We start from the raw sequence: 15,620 nt of genomic DNA on the forward strand, positions 1-15,620 counted from the left end.
TGCTCCAGGTCCTGGTCTGTCCCCAATCACAATTAGGAATAGCAGGGGATCTAACACTGAGCCCTGAGAGACTCCACTAATGATGCTGTTGACAACTGACATTTCCCCCTCTACAACTATTCATTGTTTTGTGTTGGAGGGGAAGCTGTGTAGCCATTGTTCTAGTTTGCCATACATACCAAGAGCTTTGATTTTGTAAAGGAGAATTCCATGGTCCACTTTATCAAAAGCTTTGGCAAAGTTGAGATAAATGACATCTGTGTTTTCACCATTTTGGATGTCCTATAACATTTTCTTGTGTGTCAGCAGCTGTGAAAGGCAGGAATGTCTTTTTGTGATGCTGTGCTGTCTATTGTTGATTGCTCCTATGTCTTCCGTGTAGTCGATAATTCTGGATTGTAATGTTTTTATATCTGTCATTGTGTGATGTTAGCACCACTGGTATGTAGTTTTTTACCAAACCCTTGCTGCCTTCTGTAAAGATTGGTGTGATGGTGCCGATTTTGAGTGTGTGTGTGTGTGTGTGTGTGTGTGTGGCACTGAACTGGCTGCCAGTTATTTTTTCCACTAGTTTCAGTGGCAAGGCTACTAGGTGTTTTTATTATTTTAGGATTTGTTGCAATTGTGCCTGCAGTTATTATTGCAACTGCCAAAAGCATGTTTGTTCCCCCTTGAGGTTCTTCAAAGAATGAATATGGGTTATTAATTTTCTTCTCATTTGGTGGGCTGAATATACAGCGACTATATTTTATAATGCAAGTATTGTGATGCATCCGTCATTGTATCTCAGGCATATTGGCAATTTCTCCAGGTTCATTCTTCATCTGTCCATTTTCTTTTAGGAGTGGACTTGTGGCGGATATGGTCTTGAATTTCTTTTTGGCAAAGGAATAGAAGGATTTGTTGTTCCTTTGAATGTTTGCTATTGCTTTTGATTTTCCCGACACCTTTGCTCTGTCTGATAGGATGAGCATTCTATATCCTCAAGATTCATTTTAGTTTGGTGATGCTGTGTGGGTGTGATGTCTTAGTAAGCTTTGCTTTATCTTGGATCTCTGCTTTATTAAGGTGCTCCTGTGCTGGAGAATCTGTTCTCTCGCCTTATTCTTTGGAGTTCTGTGGGTTACATTGTAAAGTGGTCCCCTCAGGCAGTATAATTTCCTTTCACATCACTCTTGTACTCAGCATGGCAAAATAAGTTATTATCTATTTTATCACAAAAATTTTAATAATTTTTGAATGTGTAAGGGATTATTGTTAACCTCTTCAATATGAATAAAATTCTCTTGCGCCGCATCAGATGCCTAAGGTACGATGATTGATGCATCACAATACGCACATTATAGAATATTAAGTCACTGCTGTATTATTCATTCTCTTTCAGTGAGTACTAATAAACACAGAAAACAAAATCAAGCCAGTTCACAGAATTCAGAGGTCACTCAGCTACTACAAAATAAATATAATCAAGACGCCGACACCGTCATCCTTGCACACCCACTCGCACCTCATGATGCCTACGTAGACGTCATCGTATGGAAGAGGTTAAATTGTTTTCCTGTTTTGCATGGGAGGGAGTATGCGGGAATGGATTTTATGCCTTGGTTTTTTGACTGCCTCCTTTGTAAGGGGGAAATAGCCATTTGTATATATATATATATATATATATATATATATATATATATATATATATATATATGTATATGTATGCATGGGAAGGTGGAGGAATGAGTTGTGTTGCCAGATGGGAAATGATAGCAAAATTAGTGGTATCCATTCTGAGTATTTTGAACCCTCTGTGTAAGTACTACAAATTCATAGTAAAATGGTAGTGATTTTTTTTTAATTTAGTGTTTATTTGGTGTGGCACATTTGTACGTCAAAGAAACTTTATACCAACTGCTGGTCTTGAGTGAGTTGGAGTGTATTCTTTTGTGTATTTGACAACTCTTGGGAAACAAAAGCAGTCCAATTAGAAAATTCTTAGTCAATTTCCCCACCAAAAAAGAATACTATTTAAAAAATGCTTTTGATATTATTTTGTGGTACAACCACTCCTCGTTTAACGACAACAGTTGGGACCAGCGTCGCCGTCGTTAACCGAATTGGTCGTTAAGCGAAAGTGTATACATATACGTACATGTACTGTATGTACAATGTCCAGCAATACATGTATCTTTATTTTCATGTATTTTCCCTCTTTTAAACAGTACATTAAAGCTTTATTTACTGTTTTGATAGTACAGAAAGCCCTCAAATAACGCGGTGGTTAGGTTCCTGAAATTACCGTGTATGACCAAATCCGCGTATGCTGACATTCCATATTAAATACTGGGGTATTTTTTAGTTTCGACCATGGGCGCGATATAGCAATAGAAAATTAATTATTAATTTTGTAAATTAAAATGTATCGACGTAATATGCAATTTTGTGGGCAGAAATGAAAATAAAAAATACCTTGCCACAAGCAAATATGCTAATAAACGAAGTTGGTAGCATAGGATCGGGACGCCATCATGTCGTCTGTCAATTGACGGCCTTGGTACTTCTGACAGTACCTCGCTAGGTATATTTTCTCGAGGGAATGTTATGGAGTGGAGATACATGCATTCCTTCAAGCTGTAAGAACTTTGTATATCCCGCAAACTGAGAGAGTGGTTGAAAAGCCCGCCAACGTCTCTCACGATGACGACAACGAGGACGAGCTGGATGACATTTAATTTGCAGGTAATGATTTAGTAAACACAGGTTAGGTTAGTTTAGTTTAGGTTAGACGAATTTATCATCCTTTCATTTCTTCGACGTCGGCATCTATCATAACAAACATGGCGTACCATTCGTCCGACACGACTTCGTTACTTACGAAATCTGTTTTAGCACCTTTTATGTTTTTTTATTTCCGCTCACAAAATTGCATATTACGTTGATACATTATAATTTACAAAATTAATAATTAATTTTCTATTGTTATATTGCGCCCATGGTCGAAACTAAAAATTTACCAATACCGGTATATACTGTACCCTAGGTAGTTTTTGCAGCTTGCATGATGGTAATGTAGACCTAAGCTTCAGAACACTTTACCTCACAGCTAATATCCACCGTACAAGTTCATTTATAACATTATACAAATTCCTCAGCCAACTTATACAAGACGTCGTAACTTCGGGAGATTTACGTTAAACAAATATTGGTCCGTTATAAAGCCTGTCATTACTCCGCTTGTCGTTAACCAAGTAGGTCATTAAACGAGGAGTGGTTGTACTTATATATGGGGTTCAAAATACTAAGAATGATAAGAACCTTCTGATGATATAGATAAGAATTGCATCTGTGAGACTAGCAACTAGGTTGGAAAACATCTTTATAACTACCAGGTTAGGTTTAGGTTAGTGTATGTGCAGGTATGCTACTCTGTACCACAGCTCCCACCAAAAAACTTAAACTTTTAGAAATTGCTACTGAGGTTACTATTAATTTGTAGTACTTATATATTCAAATACATGATAAGAGGTATCCAATGATAAAGATTAGAATTACATTTGTGAGACTGGCAATCGTCCTTATATTTACTGTTGTGTATTGGTTCATGTTTCTCTTATAAACTAAAAAGACAGGAGCAGTTGCCAATTGTCAGCTTTCCATGTACGAAAAAAGTGTGCGTGTGCATGTGCAGGGGGAGGAAGGGATAGTCAAAGTTGATAGATATTTTTGGCCCAGAGCTGCACATCCAGTTGAAGGTGAGCATATAGACAAGTGACAGGAAGAACTGTATACAGGTATATATTGTTGATGCGAAATTGGTGCTCAATATGTGTAATCCCTCCATTGGCAGAGGTCTCTTGCGGGAGAGGGGTGGTTCTGCAAAATGGACAGCTGAGCTGCCCATTTTCAACCACCAATTTAGGTGCAGGAACTTCATGTAATTCTTATAATTTTTTTGTGCATAGAGATCTGACAACTCCCAAGGATCATTGCCAGGCACCGTGGGGCTCCAGGTTTTTTAATTACTGAAATTGAGGCAACAATTGTGACACACTTAGAGGAGACTCATGGGTCCCAGGTAATCAGTAATGGCCACCAGATTGGCCCCCAAGTCACTCAAAGAAGAGGCATTGTGTTCTTGTCTGGGTAAGGCTAGAGTAGGCCAGTGTAGGCTGTTACAGGTGCAACTATGATTATCTTCCAGTTTTCTGGAAATGTGTGTTTGATTGATTGATTGATTTATTTTTAAGGGGAATCAAAGTGCTGTGACTGGCAAAAAACTGTGACTGTTTGTTGGCCCATTGGAGTGAAGGACACCAGAGCCTCTCTTATTTTGTTCTTTTTTTCTATAGTTCACCTTGCTCTTGTTAATATTAAGAAGTTTCCCAGTGGCAGCAAAACTTGTTCCTTCCTTACACTGATCAAGTAGCTTCCCCTTGTCTTGAAGACTTGTTGCCTTTTTTGAGTGCTTAGTGGTAGTCTTGTCACCAGGGGAGATAGTATACTTGGGGCCCATGCTGGCAATCACCTATGAGTTACACACATGATACAACTCTTTTGCATATATATCACAATTCTCTCACAAAATGGGCCACTGGACTGGTATTTGTTTGTATATAGCCTTATTTAGAAACCACATATGCATAAATTTCTCAAATTAGGTAACAAATAACAGTGAATTAGGGGCAGTGAGAACCCTGTGAGAATGGCTGACACTGTGAGCAGGTAGGTGGCATGAATTACTAACATCTTTGCTCAGGCAGTTGTGGGTATGAGACACTACCATGCTGTCTGCTTGGGGACACAGTGGGAAACCTGTAGATTCTCCCATGGATTTCTTCAAGAAGAAATATTAGATCATTGCGTGGGATAATTTCCAAGTAACCAGCTTGTAGTAGTAGGAGGGGACTTGTTGCTAGTTGTCAGGTCTCATTATTTGAAAAGGTGGTGGAGATACACAGGACCTGGTTCAGAGACCAAACACCATCCCCTTCAGGTGATGATGAGGATATTGACTGGATCAAGAGATGGATGACAAAGAGACGTCCATTCTTAGGACCACCACTTGCTGGCAACCATTGTTGGTCTATCAGAGAAACCCAAAAGAAAAAGAATCCAAGACACAAAAGAATCACATCAGCCAACCTGCATTCAGGTACCAATACTAGGACAGATTCAGCGTAAAGTCAACCTTGAAATATGCACCATGTAGCTCAGATGCACTCATTTGCATAGGAGACAGAACATGTGATCTTACACCACCTAACACTCACATAATCCATACAATACAAAGTTTCTTCTTAGTGGTGTATGGGTCAGATCAGTGGCCATATACAGATACCTTTGTATCACAGGCTTCCTGCAAGGGAGAGCCAAAGATACAGATTGATATGCAGTTTTGATATACCTCTGGAATGGATGAATAATGTAGTCTTCTATGTAACCTCAATGTAGCCTATGTAACCACTTCTCTCATATGTTGGTTTGCAAATGGAAGAAAAAAAAATATTTTGACTTGCAGTGTGAGAGCTTGATGGTGCCCATTTCTACATTTTATACAATTCCAAATGAAGTGAATGGATATGGACAGCCATCTGCCCTTTAGATAACGAATATGAATGCACTGTGAGGGAATGAGTTGTTATTATTCATGTATTTTGACTAATATGTGGCTATGTACATTTGAAATCAAAGTCACAGAAGTACACCATGCCCCACACTAGCACTCCCTAGACAAAAACTTAATATATCTTCTCTGAGTGACTTGTGCACCAGCCCAGAGGCTGTTGGTGGTTACCTGAAGGCTGCAGTTCTTCTGCAAGAGACCAGGGGCACCAGGTTGGTTGATTGTACCAGTCCTTCATCGCTCACACAGACAAGATTGGAGGAGAATGTGTGCCCTTATGATGGCTGTGTACATAATAGGATGTACTAATGTACACTAACTGCTGTTATGAGAATCTTGTATTTGTGCATTATGAGAGACAACTAAGCTAGAGCAATAAAATAAACTTTTTGGCTAAGGTAAATATGACACTATCAAATACACCTTGGAAGTAATATGTGGGTACAATAATGTGTTACATGTTATCTTTGCAAGTAGACAACATCGAGATGAAATATATGACTGTTACCTAGATTACTGAGAAAAAACAGTATGTTGAGGTTTAGATTTGTAGAATTTCTTTTTGTGAAAATGTGTGTGTATTTTGACCAGCAGACTCCAAGAAAAGGTTGCCTGTCTACCTTAAACTTGAAAGTGTCTTGGGAGTTCTGAGAAGAATGGATTACGGCCCATACCAAATATTGTTGGCCTTTCTTGTGGCATTTGTGGCCTTCTGGTTCTATATCCTTCACTTCCAATAGTCAGGGTCTTGGTAAGGAAATTCAGGTCTCTGTTGTGTTGTAAATTTTTGTTTGCTTGCGTGAAGCATTAAGTAGGTGTTTTTATAGCTGAATTAGTTGTTGTTTCTGGGCTTAACTTCCTAGATGACGTAGCATTTCATATTTTCAAATGCATGTGTTAATACACATTGCTTATATTTTGTATATCATTTATCAAGTACAGTATATGTATGTGTATATATATATTTAGTTATTTATTTTTTCTTCCTTTCTTTGCTCATGTGTGAAGTTTATTTTTCTTGTTATACCACTGTGTGCTTAAGAGTTCAATGCATGCTTTGTTCTAGATATGCACATAATTAGTGATTTGTGGAATTTGATGTGTTTACAAATATATTGTACTGGCAGCTGAGTAGGTCATCCTTCCCTCATTAATCCCATTTTAGACAGAGAATTTTCCTAAGCAATTCCAGAATGTGAAATATAGTTTGAGAAATGTTAAGGGGTGATGATTGAAAGTGCTACTGAACACTACATTGTGCACCAAAAGAACTTTTATTTCAATTCATTACTGTAATTACCGAACTGCCATGCCTGTCTTTGAGACAATGCTAAGGTTTTGTGCTTCTGATGATCTGCATGGTTGACTCAGTAATTCCATATAATTTCCCCAGTGCAACAGGCTTCATTCTAGTCAAGAGTATTCTAAATTTCATCTTTTTCCTTCATGTTCAATATCTTTTTCTTTATTCTTGATCTTGCCTCATTGTATGGTACATGAGACTCACAGGCATAACCCACTGCTTCTTTCAGGAGGGAACATTAAGAAATATATTGCATTTATTTGTTAACAGCTTGTCTTGTGCTAAGAGCCCTGTATTGCTGAAAACATAAAATACACAAATTGTCAATAGCTCATAGGCATGATAGATATTTTTTATGCTCATTGATAATGATGGTGCTAGTGAAACTTAAGGTTTCTTTCAATACATAAAATATATTTTCACATGAAACTAGTGAAATATACATGGCAGCTATGACAGAATAATATGCATATGAGAGAAAAATATTACAGTACTCCACGTTTTAGAGTTGGGTACTGAATGAAGCTCTTCATGTTGTAATATCCAGTAATAACTGTTGTGTTCATTCCTTTTCTAGTGAAAATACCTGCAATAATGCATATTACATATACCAGAAACTCTTTCCCTTTTATAGAATGTATGGATGAATCAAAGCACATGCCCTTGTAAAGGAGGAAGTAAGGAGAAACTACTAACTACAGACCAGTGTGTCTGACCACTATGATAGCAGAATTGTGAAAGAAAATTATAAAAGATAGATGGGTTAAATGCATTTGATAGATGAGTATTTTAGAAGACAATTGGTATATATTCAGGATTTGAAGTTGTGTGAATCAAAAATCAAGAGCAGCTGTTGGTATGCTACAAAAAAGGGAGGGCTGGGTGGATTTTGTGTCTAGCCCTACAATGAGGCTGTGTATCTCCAGTTCTTGAAACTTAATGCAGCACTTGTTATTTTCATATCATAGGAAACTGGACATGTGTGTGCATAATTGTATCATACACTGACTGTCTTATTGACAGTTTTTGTTATGTAATTGTAACATGCACTGACAGCTTTTTAATGTAATTGATAGTTGCCAACAAGTGTATCAAACGAAATGCCATGTGAGGACGAAACTTTTATTAGTATGATATTTCACTTGTTTTCACAAATATAGGTACACCAAGGCCTCTTAATTCAACACTTGCCAACTGCCACTTATGCGGACGTTTGGGCCCAGGACACAAACCCACTTCAGGAATTGGTGCTGTTTTGTCCCAGACCAATTCCCAAAAGTGATGGTTCGTGAGTGTTGGATTAAGAGACCTAGGTTTACTTGATAAATTTCTACCAAGCAAAATGTCGTACTAATGAAGGATCTATTCTCACATGGTGTTTCTTTTGATAGCTTTTGTTATCCAAAATTTGCACCTTGTTAAGAGTGCTCTCTACATTGAATTGTGCAGGGGTTGATGATGGAATGTTTTAGTGTTAGCAGGGTGGGATTTTTATTTAGTAGTATTTTCTATTCCGAAGTGGTTGTTGTCAGTTACAACTTGCTTTTAGGGAAGGGAGCCCTTAATTACATCCTAAAATAGATTTGGTGTCTGTCAGGAAGGACTTCATATTAGAATTCTATTTTAAGATAAATGGTGTAATAAGGATTGAAGTAGATATTTTCTGTTCCCTTCAAATGGTAGTATTTTATTTATTATATTATTTGTTTATTATTTATGTATTTATTTTTATTTTTTTGGGGGGAGATTAATAAAATATAGAGGTGATTAGATATAATTTCGGGGAATTTCTACAACATTACAGAGGAAACACCAAATAAGGATGAAGTCCTCGTTAGTAATACAACACTATGATATTAGTATGAAAGTGGTAGTTCCTGACAAGCCTATTGAAATAAACACCAAACGTGAGGACGGAGCTGGTGTTTATATTCCATGGTTGGGATGTGAAAAATCCTACATTGGGGGAAATGTCACGCGATCTAAAAACCCAGCTATGAGAACACCAATATGACGTCCGCTATGATGTCCCCACCAATGCGTGTGTTGCACACAGGAACAGTAGCAACCACTTGATGGACTGGAAAAATGCAGTACTCCCAGTATGTGAACCTGACAAGATTCATAGAATATGTTTGGAAGCAGCCATCATGCAAGGAACTAACACAATTGAACAAAACAGGGACATGTTCAATATCTCACCCCACCTAATTCCTTTAATACCCATTGCCCACAAAATTTTAAGCCATCCCTAGTTGCCCTCCAAAATCCCTCCAGTAGACATTTGCCCACCCTTCTTATTTTCTTCTTCCTTTTGTTCCTTGGTTGTGAGCTAATGTCCTTCACCCAGCCAATTGTTCCATCTTATCCTTAACCTTTCCTGTTCCCAGACATTTGGTCCACTTAACCTTTCTTAATATTCAGTGACCCCCTCCCCCACCTCCCTTACTCTCCCCCTCCCTCCCTGTTCCCCCAGTTCTTATTTAATCTCATTCATTGTATTACGACTATGTACTTGAAAAAGCTAAAACAAATGAAACGTTGCACTAATAAAGGCTCCGTCCTTGCATGGTGTTCATTTCAGTGGACTGTGATACGAGTAAAGGCATATTTGCCATATTTGTCATCAGATGCCATTTTCTAAGCATTGCTAGAAGCTGCAACAGACTATCCATTACATTTAGAATGAATGCATAGCTTGCCAGGTCTTTTCCATTTTCTGTTTACTGCTGGTCATCACATGAATCATTGTTAAGACGACAACTTTAACTACTGAAGGGTAGAAAAGTGTATGGTAATGAAGGTTTGGGAAAAATTTAGCATACAAAACTTGTATTCATATGACATGTAGATAAGGCTTCAATAGACTTTGAAAACTGGGAGCATTAGCTTTTCACACAAATGTACTGAATATTTTGGACATGATATGGAAAAGTAGTGTATTTACAAGATTTAGTAAAATTATATATTTTCACTTACTTTGTACTTGGTTACCAAATGTGTGATAAAAGAACAAATACCATAGTATACATATTATAAATTTTGTTCACCTGTATTGAGTGCTGATATTTCTTCAGTGTGTATAGAACCGGTAGAATTTTGTGGCTTCATTTTGAATTTTCTTTATACAAACTCTAAAGTGCTCTTTTACCCTAAGATATTTTCCCCCCAGTTCTCATCAAAAGTATGGTACTGTATTCTCTTATCTGGTCATTAATAGTACACAAATATTATATATATATATATATATATATATATATATATATATATATATATATTATATATACATCATATATATAATATATATACATACATAATATAATATATATATATATATGATATATATATATATATATATTAGATATATAATATTTTTTCTGGCACTTATTTTTTTCTTACCCGAGTTGATACTTTTAGAATATTTTTATCATCCGTTGTAATGTGAATATTACACATTTCCACAAATACCTGTAGTTTTATATAGATAGACCACTTAGTTTTGTATGTGCATTGTGCATATGTTAATTGTACAGTATATCGGTATTATTTATTTCTTAGTGTGAAATTTAAATTTAGATTTGACAAGGTAACTATCACAGTGTATAAATTTTCAATAGAGCCACGACAACATTTCTAAAGTTTGCAAACTCCATTGCCATCATGGAAAGTGAATATGAGGTAATTTTTTTTTTTCTTTTATTCATTTAGATTTTCGTTTTGTTTAGGTTACTATGTCTGCAAAAGGATCCGGAATGACAGCCAAGGAGACCTTCCAGACACTAATGGAAATGTCTAAACTCCTCAATACTGGTAAGAGGGTTTGCTTGATTATGATACATCATTGATAATTTTTTATATAACCTTTTCTTTGCTGTACATGATATACATGTTTGTTCTGGCCATGAGGTTGGGAATGCATTTATATTCACCCAAACACTTTGCACCCAGTTTTGAAGTCATATTGGTAAACTTCAGAGACTTAGCAGTTTGTTTGTTTATATATATATATATATATATATATATATGTGTATATATATATATATATATGTATAAGTGTACCGTATTTTTCGGACAATAAGGCGCTTCGCACCATAAGGCGCACCCGTAATTTGCTCTTCTCCGTCCTTACATAAGGCGCACCTGACCATAAGGCGCAGCTGGTCTCGTCATCGGATAATCATGCTTATGTGAGTGCATTCAGAACTGATAATTTTCATTGTCGAATGAGAAAAATCGTTTGGGATTTAGCAAAATTACAAAAATAATTGATATATTTGTTTATTTTGGTCAGTGAAATCAGACCACCTCCATGGATGGTCTGCCCTACCAATACCCCTAAAAAACAACATAAACACGTTATGGGAATTGTAGGGAATAAAACCAGCATTAGCAGTTTTATTCCCGGAATTCTCTATTTATGTAAAAACACAAGATAACAAATGAAGGTAAATTTTTAGTTTCGACCATGGGCGCAATGTAGCAATAGAAAATTAATTATTAATTTTGTAAATTGTAATGTATCAACGTAATATGTCCATGGTCGAAACTTAAAAAATACTCAAATGACTACAGTCAGAGTGGAGCGAGACTAGACCAATGTAGAATGGCTGTCTTTGTTGTAGATGCAATCATGTCATAGCCATGATAGCATTAATGAATGCGGTGGCATGGACTCGAAAACTGTCGAAGTTTTCGCAATTTTCTTGTCAAGATACATGCATCTTGGTTATAACTTGGTTGTAATTTTTGCTAGGCCTATGCACTGTCACCGTCGGCAGGCTAGCTACGAAACGTGTGAAAATAGTACGTCACTGTCCGAGGCATTTTTTTGCAATGAAGCCACACATATGGCGCACCTCATGATAAGGCGCACCACCCAATTTTGGCCGATTTTAAGGATTTTGCCTGCGCCTTATGGTCCAAAAAATACGGTATATATATATATATATATATTTATATACTGTATATATATATATATATATATATATATATATATATATATATATATATATATATATATATATATTTATATTTATTTATTTATATACATACATATACCAAGGCTTTTTCCCCCTTACTAGGGAGGTAGCCAAAAAGGAAAAGGCATAAAATCATTCCCACCCATTCCATCCCTGAAAACACTCCACACCCCTCCACCCTCCCTCCCATCTTAGCACCTCCTAGATGACGGGTCATCCCTGCACCCTGTCCACTGCCCTGGGTCAGAAGCAGTGTCGCAAGACACAGCATATCCACAGCAAGGCCGCTTCATTAAATCGGCAACCCCCCCCTCTCCGTCCCCCCATATAAAGGAGAGGACGGGGAGAAATCCCTTCGGGCTGCGTCAAAATTTTGCTCACACACACTACCTCACCCCCCATCCCCCCGTCCATTCCACCTCATGCATCACAACATCTTCCATATACAACCATTGTCCATTCACCCCTGTCTTCTGTCCTCTCCCGTCCTTCCTCAACAGACATTCCCCTCTTCCCCAAAGCCCCACTCACCCCATCCATCCATCTCATCCTAGGACGTCCCCTCATGTTCACTCCCTCCACATCTGCCTTCCATACCTCCTTTACTAGTCTTTCTTCACTCATTCTTTCCATGTGTCCAAACCATCCTGATACTCTTTCATCAACCCTATCTCCCAACTCCCTTTCCACCCCTGTTCTCCTCAGGACTCATCTCCTCATTTCTCACTCCATCTAGCCTAGTAACCCCCATCATACTTCTCAGACACTTCATCTCAAACACATTCAAGCTCCTTCTCTCTTCCTCTCTTATGTTCCATGTTTCTGCTCCATACAGTGCTGTTGGCACAATCACTCCTTCATACAGTCTCCTCTTAGCATCCATTCCCAAATTTCTATTCCTCATTACACTTTTTAATCCACCAAGGCATTTACTCGCTTCTCTCAATCTACATTCTACCTCCACCTTCACTCCACCTTTTCCTGCCACATTTGCACCCAAATATCTAAAACTATCCACTTCCTCCAGTCGCTCTCCCTTAATGCTCACTTCCAGATTACTGCCACTTTCACCCCTTGTACATCTGATCACCTTACTTTTACCCACATTTATCTTCAGCTTTCTTCTATCACACACTCTCCCAAACTCTGTCACCAACTTCCTCAATCCCTCATCCGATCCTGCCACAAGCGCAGTGTCGTCCGCAAACAACAGCTGGCTCACCTCCCACTTTTCTCCATTTTCTTTAACCATCTCCAATCCCTGACCCACTACCCTTGCATTTACCTCTCGCACTACCCCATCCATGTATAAGTTGAACAGCCAGGGTGACATAACGCATCCTTGACGAAGTCCCACCTTTACCTCAAACCACTCACTCTCTCCATTTCTAATCCTGACACAAGCTCTACTACTCTCATAAAAACTCTTGACAGCTCCTAGAAGCTTTCCTCCTATCCCGTATATCCGCATAACCTCCCACAGTGCCTTTCTGTCTACCCTATCATAAGCCTTTTCCAGATCCATAAAGGCCCAAAAAACATCCTTCCCCTTTCCTATAGCTTTCTCACATATCTGTCTTACCACAAAAATCTGATCTACACAACCTCTACCTGTCCTAAATCCACACTGTTCCTCACCAATTACTCCCTCTGTTCCTCTCCTGATCCTCTCAATCAAGATCCTCCCATAAGCCTTCCTAACTACACTTAACAAGCTAATCCCTCTGAAACTACTACATTCACACTTCGTCCCCCTTTCCCTTGTAAAGTGGAACTATACACGCACTCCTCCAGTCCTCCGGCACTCTACCTTCTCTCCAGCAAACATTAAATAACCTCACCAACCAGTCCACTGTACCTCCTTTTTTAAGACATTCTGCATGGCATCCATCCAGACCAGGTGCCTTACCTGCTTTCATCATCTTAACTGCTGCCTTCACTTCATCCTTCCTTATTTCTCCTCCATTTTCCTCACTCATCACTCTCATTTTCTTAGCATTTCCCACTGCAGCTATCTTTCCCTCCCTATCCTCCTTCACATTTAGCAACTCCCTAAAATATTCTGCCCATCTTCCCCTTACTGCCTTCTCCTCCATTATCATCTCTCCATCTGCACCTTTTACCTTTTCTTCTCTACTTGATTCGCCTCCTCTTCCTCTCTTAACCCCTTCCATACGGTGCTGCACACGTAGGCGTCATGGACTTAGATCTCGGTGGCAGCAGCCAATGCCAGCCGTACGACGTGTCGTAATAATACTCGCATCATAAAATATAGTCACCGTTTATATCGATCGTTCTCTCTTCACCCGTGAATTTTGATAACCATAGAAAATGCGATTACAAAAGAATTAGAAAGAATGTCATTATGGAGGGGCGACTACAATAAATATAATCAAGACGCCGATATGGCAGCCTCGCGAATACACTCGCTCCCCATGACGCCTACGTGTGCGGCACCGTATGGAAGGGGTTAATTTCTTTCCAAAACATCTTTTTATTACTTTCAAAATTTTCTGTCATACTCTTACCCCATTTCACATCTGCTCTCCTCTTTGCCTCCTTTACCTTTTGCTTTACTTCTCTTTTCTTTTCTTTGTACGTCTCATGACTCCCTCGTCCTAATTTGTAACCAATCTGTGTAAGCTCGCTTCTTCTCTTCTACAACCTTCTTCATTTCCTCATCCCACCATTCACTACCCTTCCTTCTATTTCCTCCTGTCCTTCTTGTTCCACACACCATCTTTGCACACTTTGTGACTCCCTCCTTGAACCATCCCCATTCCTCCTCCACACCTAGCTCTACTCTATCCTTCACTCCCTCCCACTCCTCCTTCAGCTTCTTCTTGTACTCCTTCTCCTTTTCCTCTTCATTTAAAGAGTTCACTCTAAGCACCTCCCTACCTTTTGTCCCTTTCCTCTTTCTCCATCTGTCCTCCACTCTCAACTTACCTTCCAATAAAAACAGCAATTCCTTCTTTGTATATATATATATATACATGTACAGTGCTCGACAAGGAAGTACGAATGGTTAGCGATAATGAGTGATGAGGAGAATGAATGAGTCATAAATCAATAAACAAAAGCTCACTTCGTACCTCTAATACTTTGATGGGTGGCCTTTATGTGCAATGATCTCACGAAAGCGGTTTGGAATGGAAGTGGCGTACTTGGCAAGATGTGCAGGGGTTATACTAGCCCAGGATTGGCGAATGGCTGCCTCGAGCTTAGGCACAGAGCTCGTATCTTTATCCTGCAGGTCTCGTTTAATGTGGTTCCACAGGTTTTCTATTGGGTTTATGTCAGGACTATTGCCTGGCCAGTCTGCTATGTAAGGTATATGACAGTCTTTAAGCTACTGAGTAACACTACGAGCAGTGTGGGCTGGGGCGTGATCTTGTTGAAAGATGTTAGCACCTGAGCTATTAAAAGAATCCTCCAGGTGGTCATTTAAGAGTTCATAATAAACATATTGGTTCGTTTTTACATTTTTCGGTAGTACAACAAGGCTCCCAAGTCCTCTTCCACTAAAATTTCCCCATACCATGAGAGAATCAGGGTGTATCACTGTTGAACGTACTGGGGGTCAAGAGGGTCGCTACCCACACGCCGATACATGCTTCCACCCCTATTGCCAGTCACAGTAAAAGTGAACTCATCGGTCCAGAGAATATCCAGCCACTTGTCATCATCCCACTGAAGATATTTCTTGCAAAACTCGACCCTACGG

At 38.7% G+C, this 15,620-nt stretch overlaps 1 protein-coding gene across 19 annotated transcripts in view; it reads left to right on the forward strand.

Moving 5' to 3' along the window:
- LOC143028570 (mitotic-spindle organizing protein 1-like) overlaps positions 1 to 15,620 on the forward strand; it is a 59,506-nt gene that overhangs the window by 2,660 nt on the left and 41,226 nt on the right. For 8 of the 19 annotated variants that reach the window (XM_076190890.1, XM_076190887.1, XM_076190880.1 and 5 more), the window contains exon 2: positions 10,640 to 10,724. In XM_076190890.1, the coding sequence (XP_076047005.1) occupies positions 10,646 to 10,724 (79 nt within the window). In that variant the 5' untranslated portion in view covers positions 10,640 to 10,645. Of the gene's footprint in view, positions 1 to 1,384; positions 1,545 to 6,202; positions 6,363 to 10,639; positions 10,725 to 11,048; positions 11,102 to 15,620 lie in introns of all 19 variants that reach the window. The other 11 variants (XM_076190878.1, XM_076190876.1, XM_076190879.1 and 8 more) reach the window with 6 other exon arrangements.

The sequence above is a fragment of the Oratosquilla oratoria genome, chromosome 9 (assembly GCF_046742065.1).
Source record: "Oratosquilla oratoria isolate Oo_2021 chromosome 9, ASM4674206v1, whole genome shotgun sequence".
Taxonomy (NCBI): Eukaryota; Metazoa; Arthropoda; class Malacostraca; order Stomatopoda; family Squillidae; genus Oratosquilla; species Oratosquilla oratoria.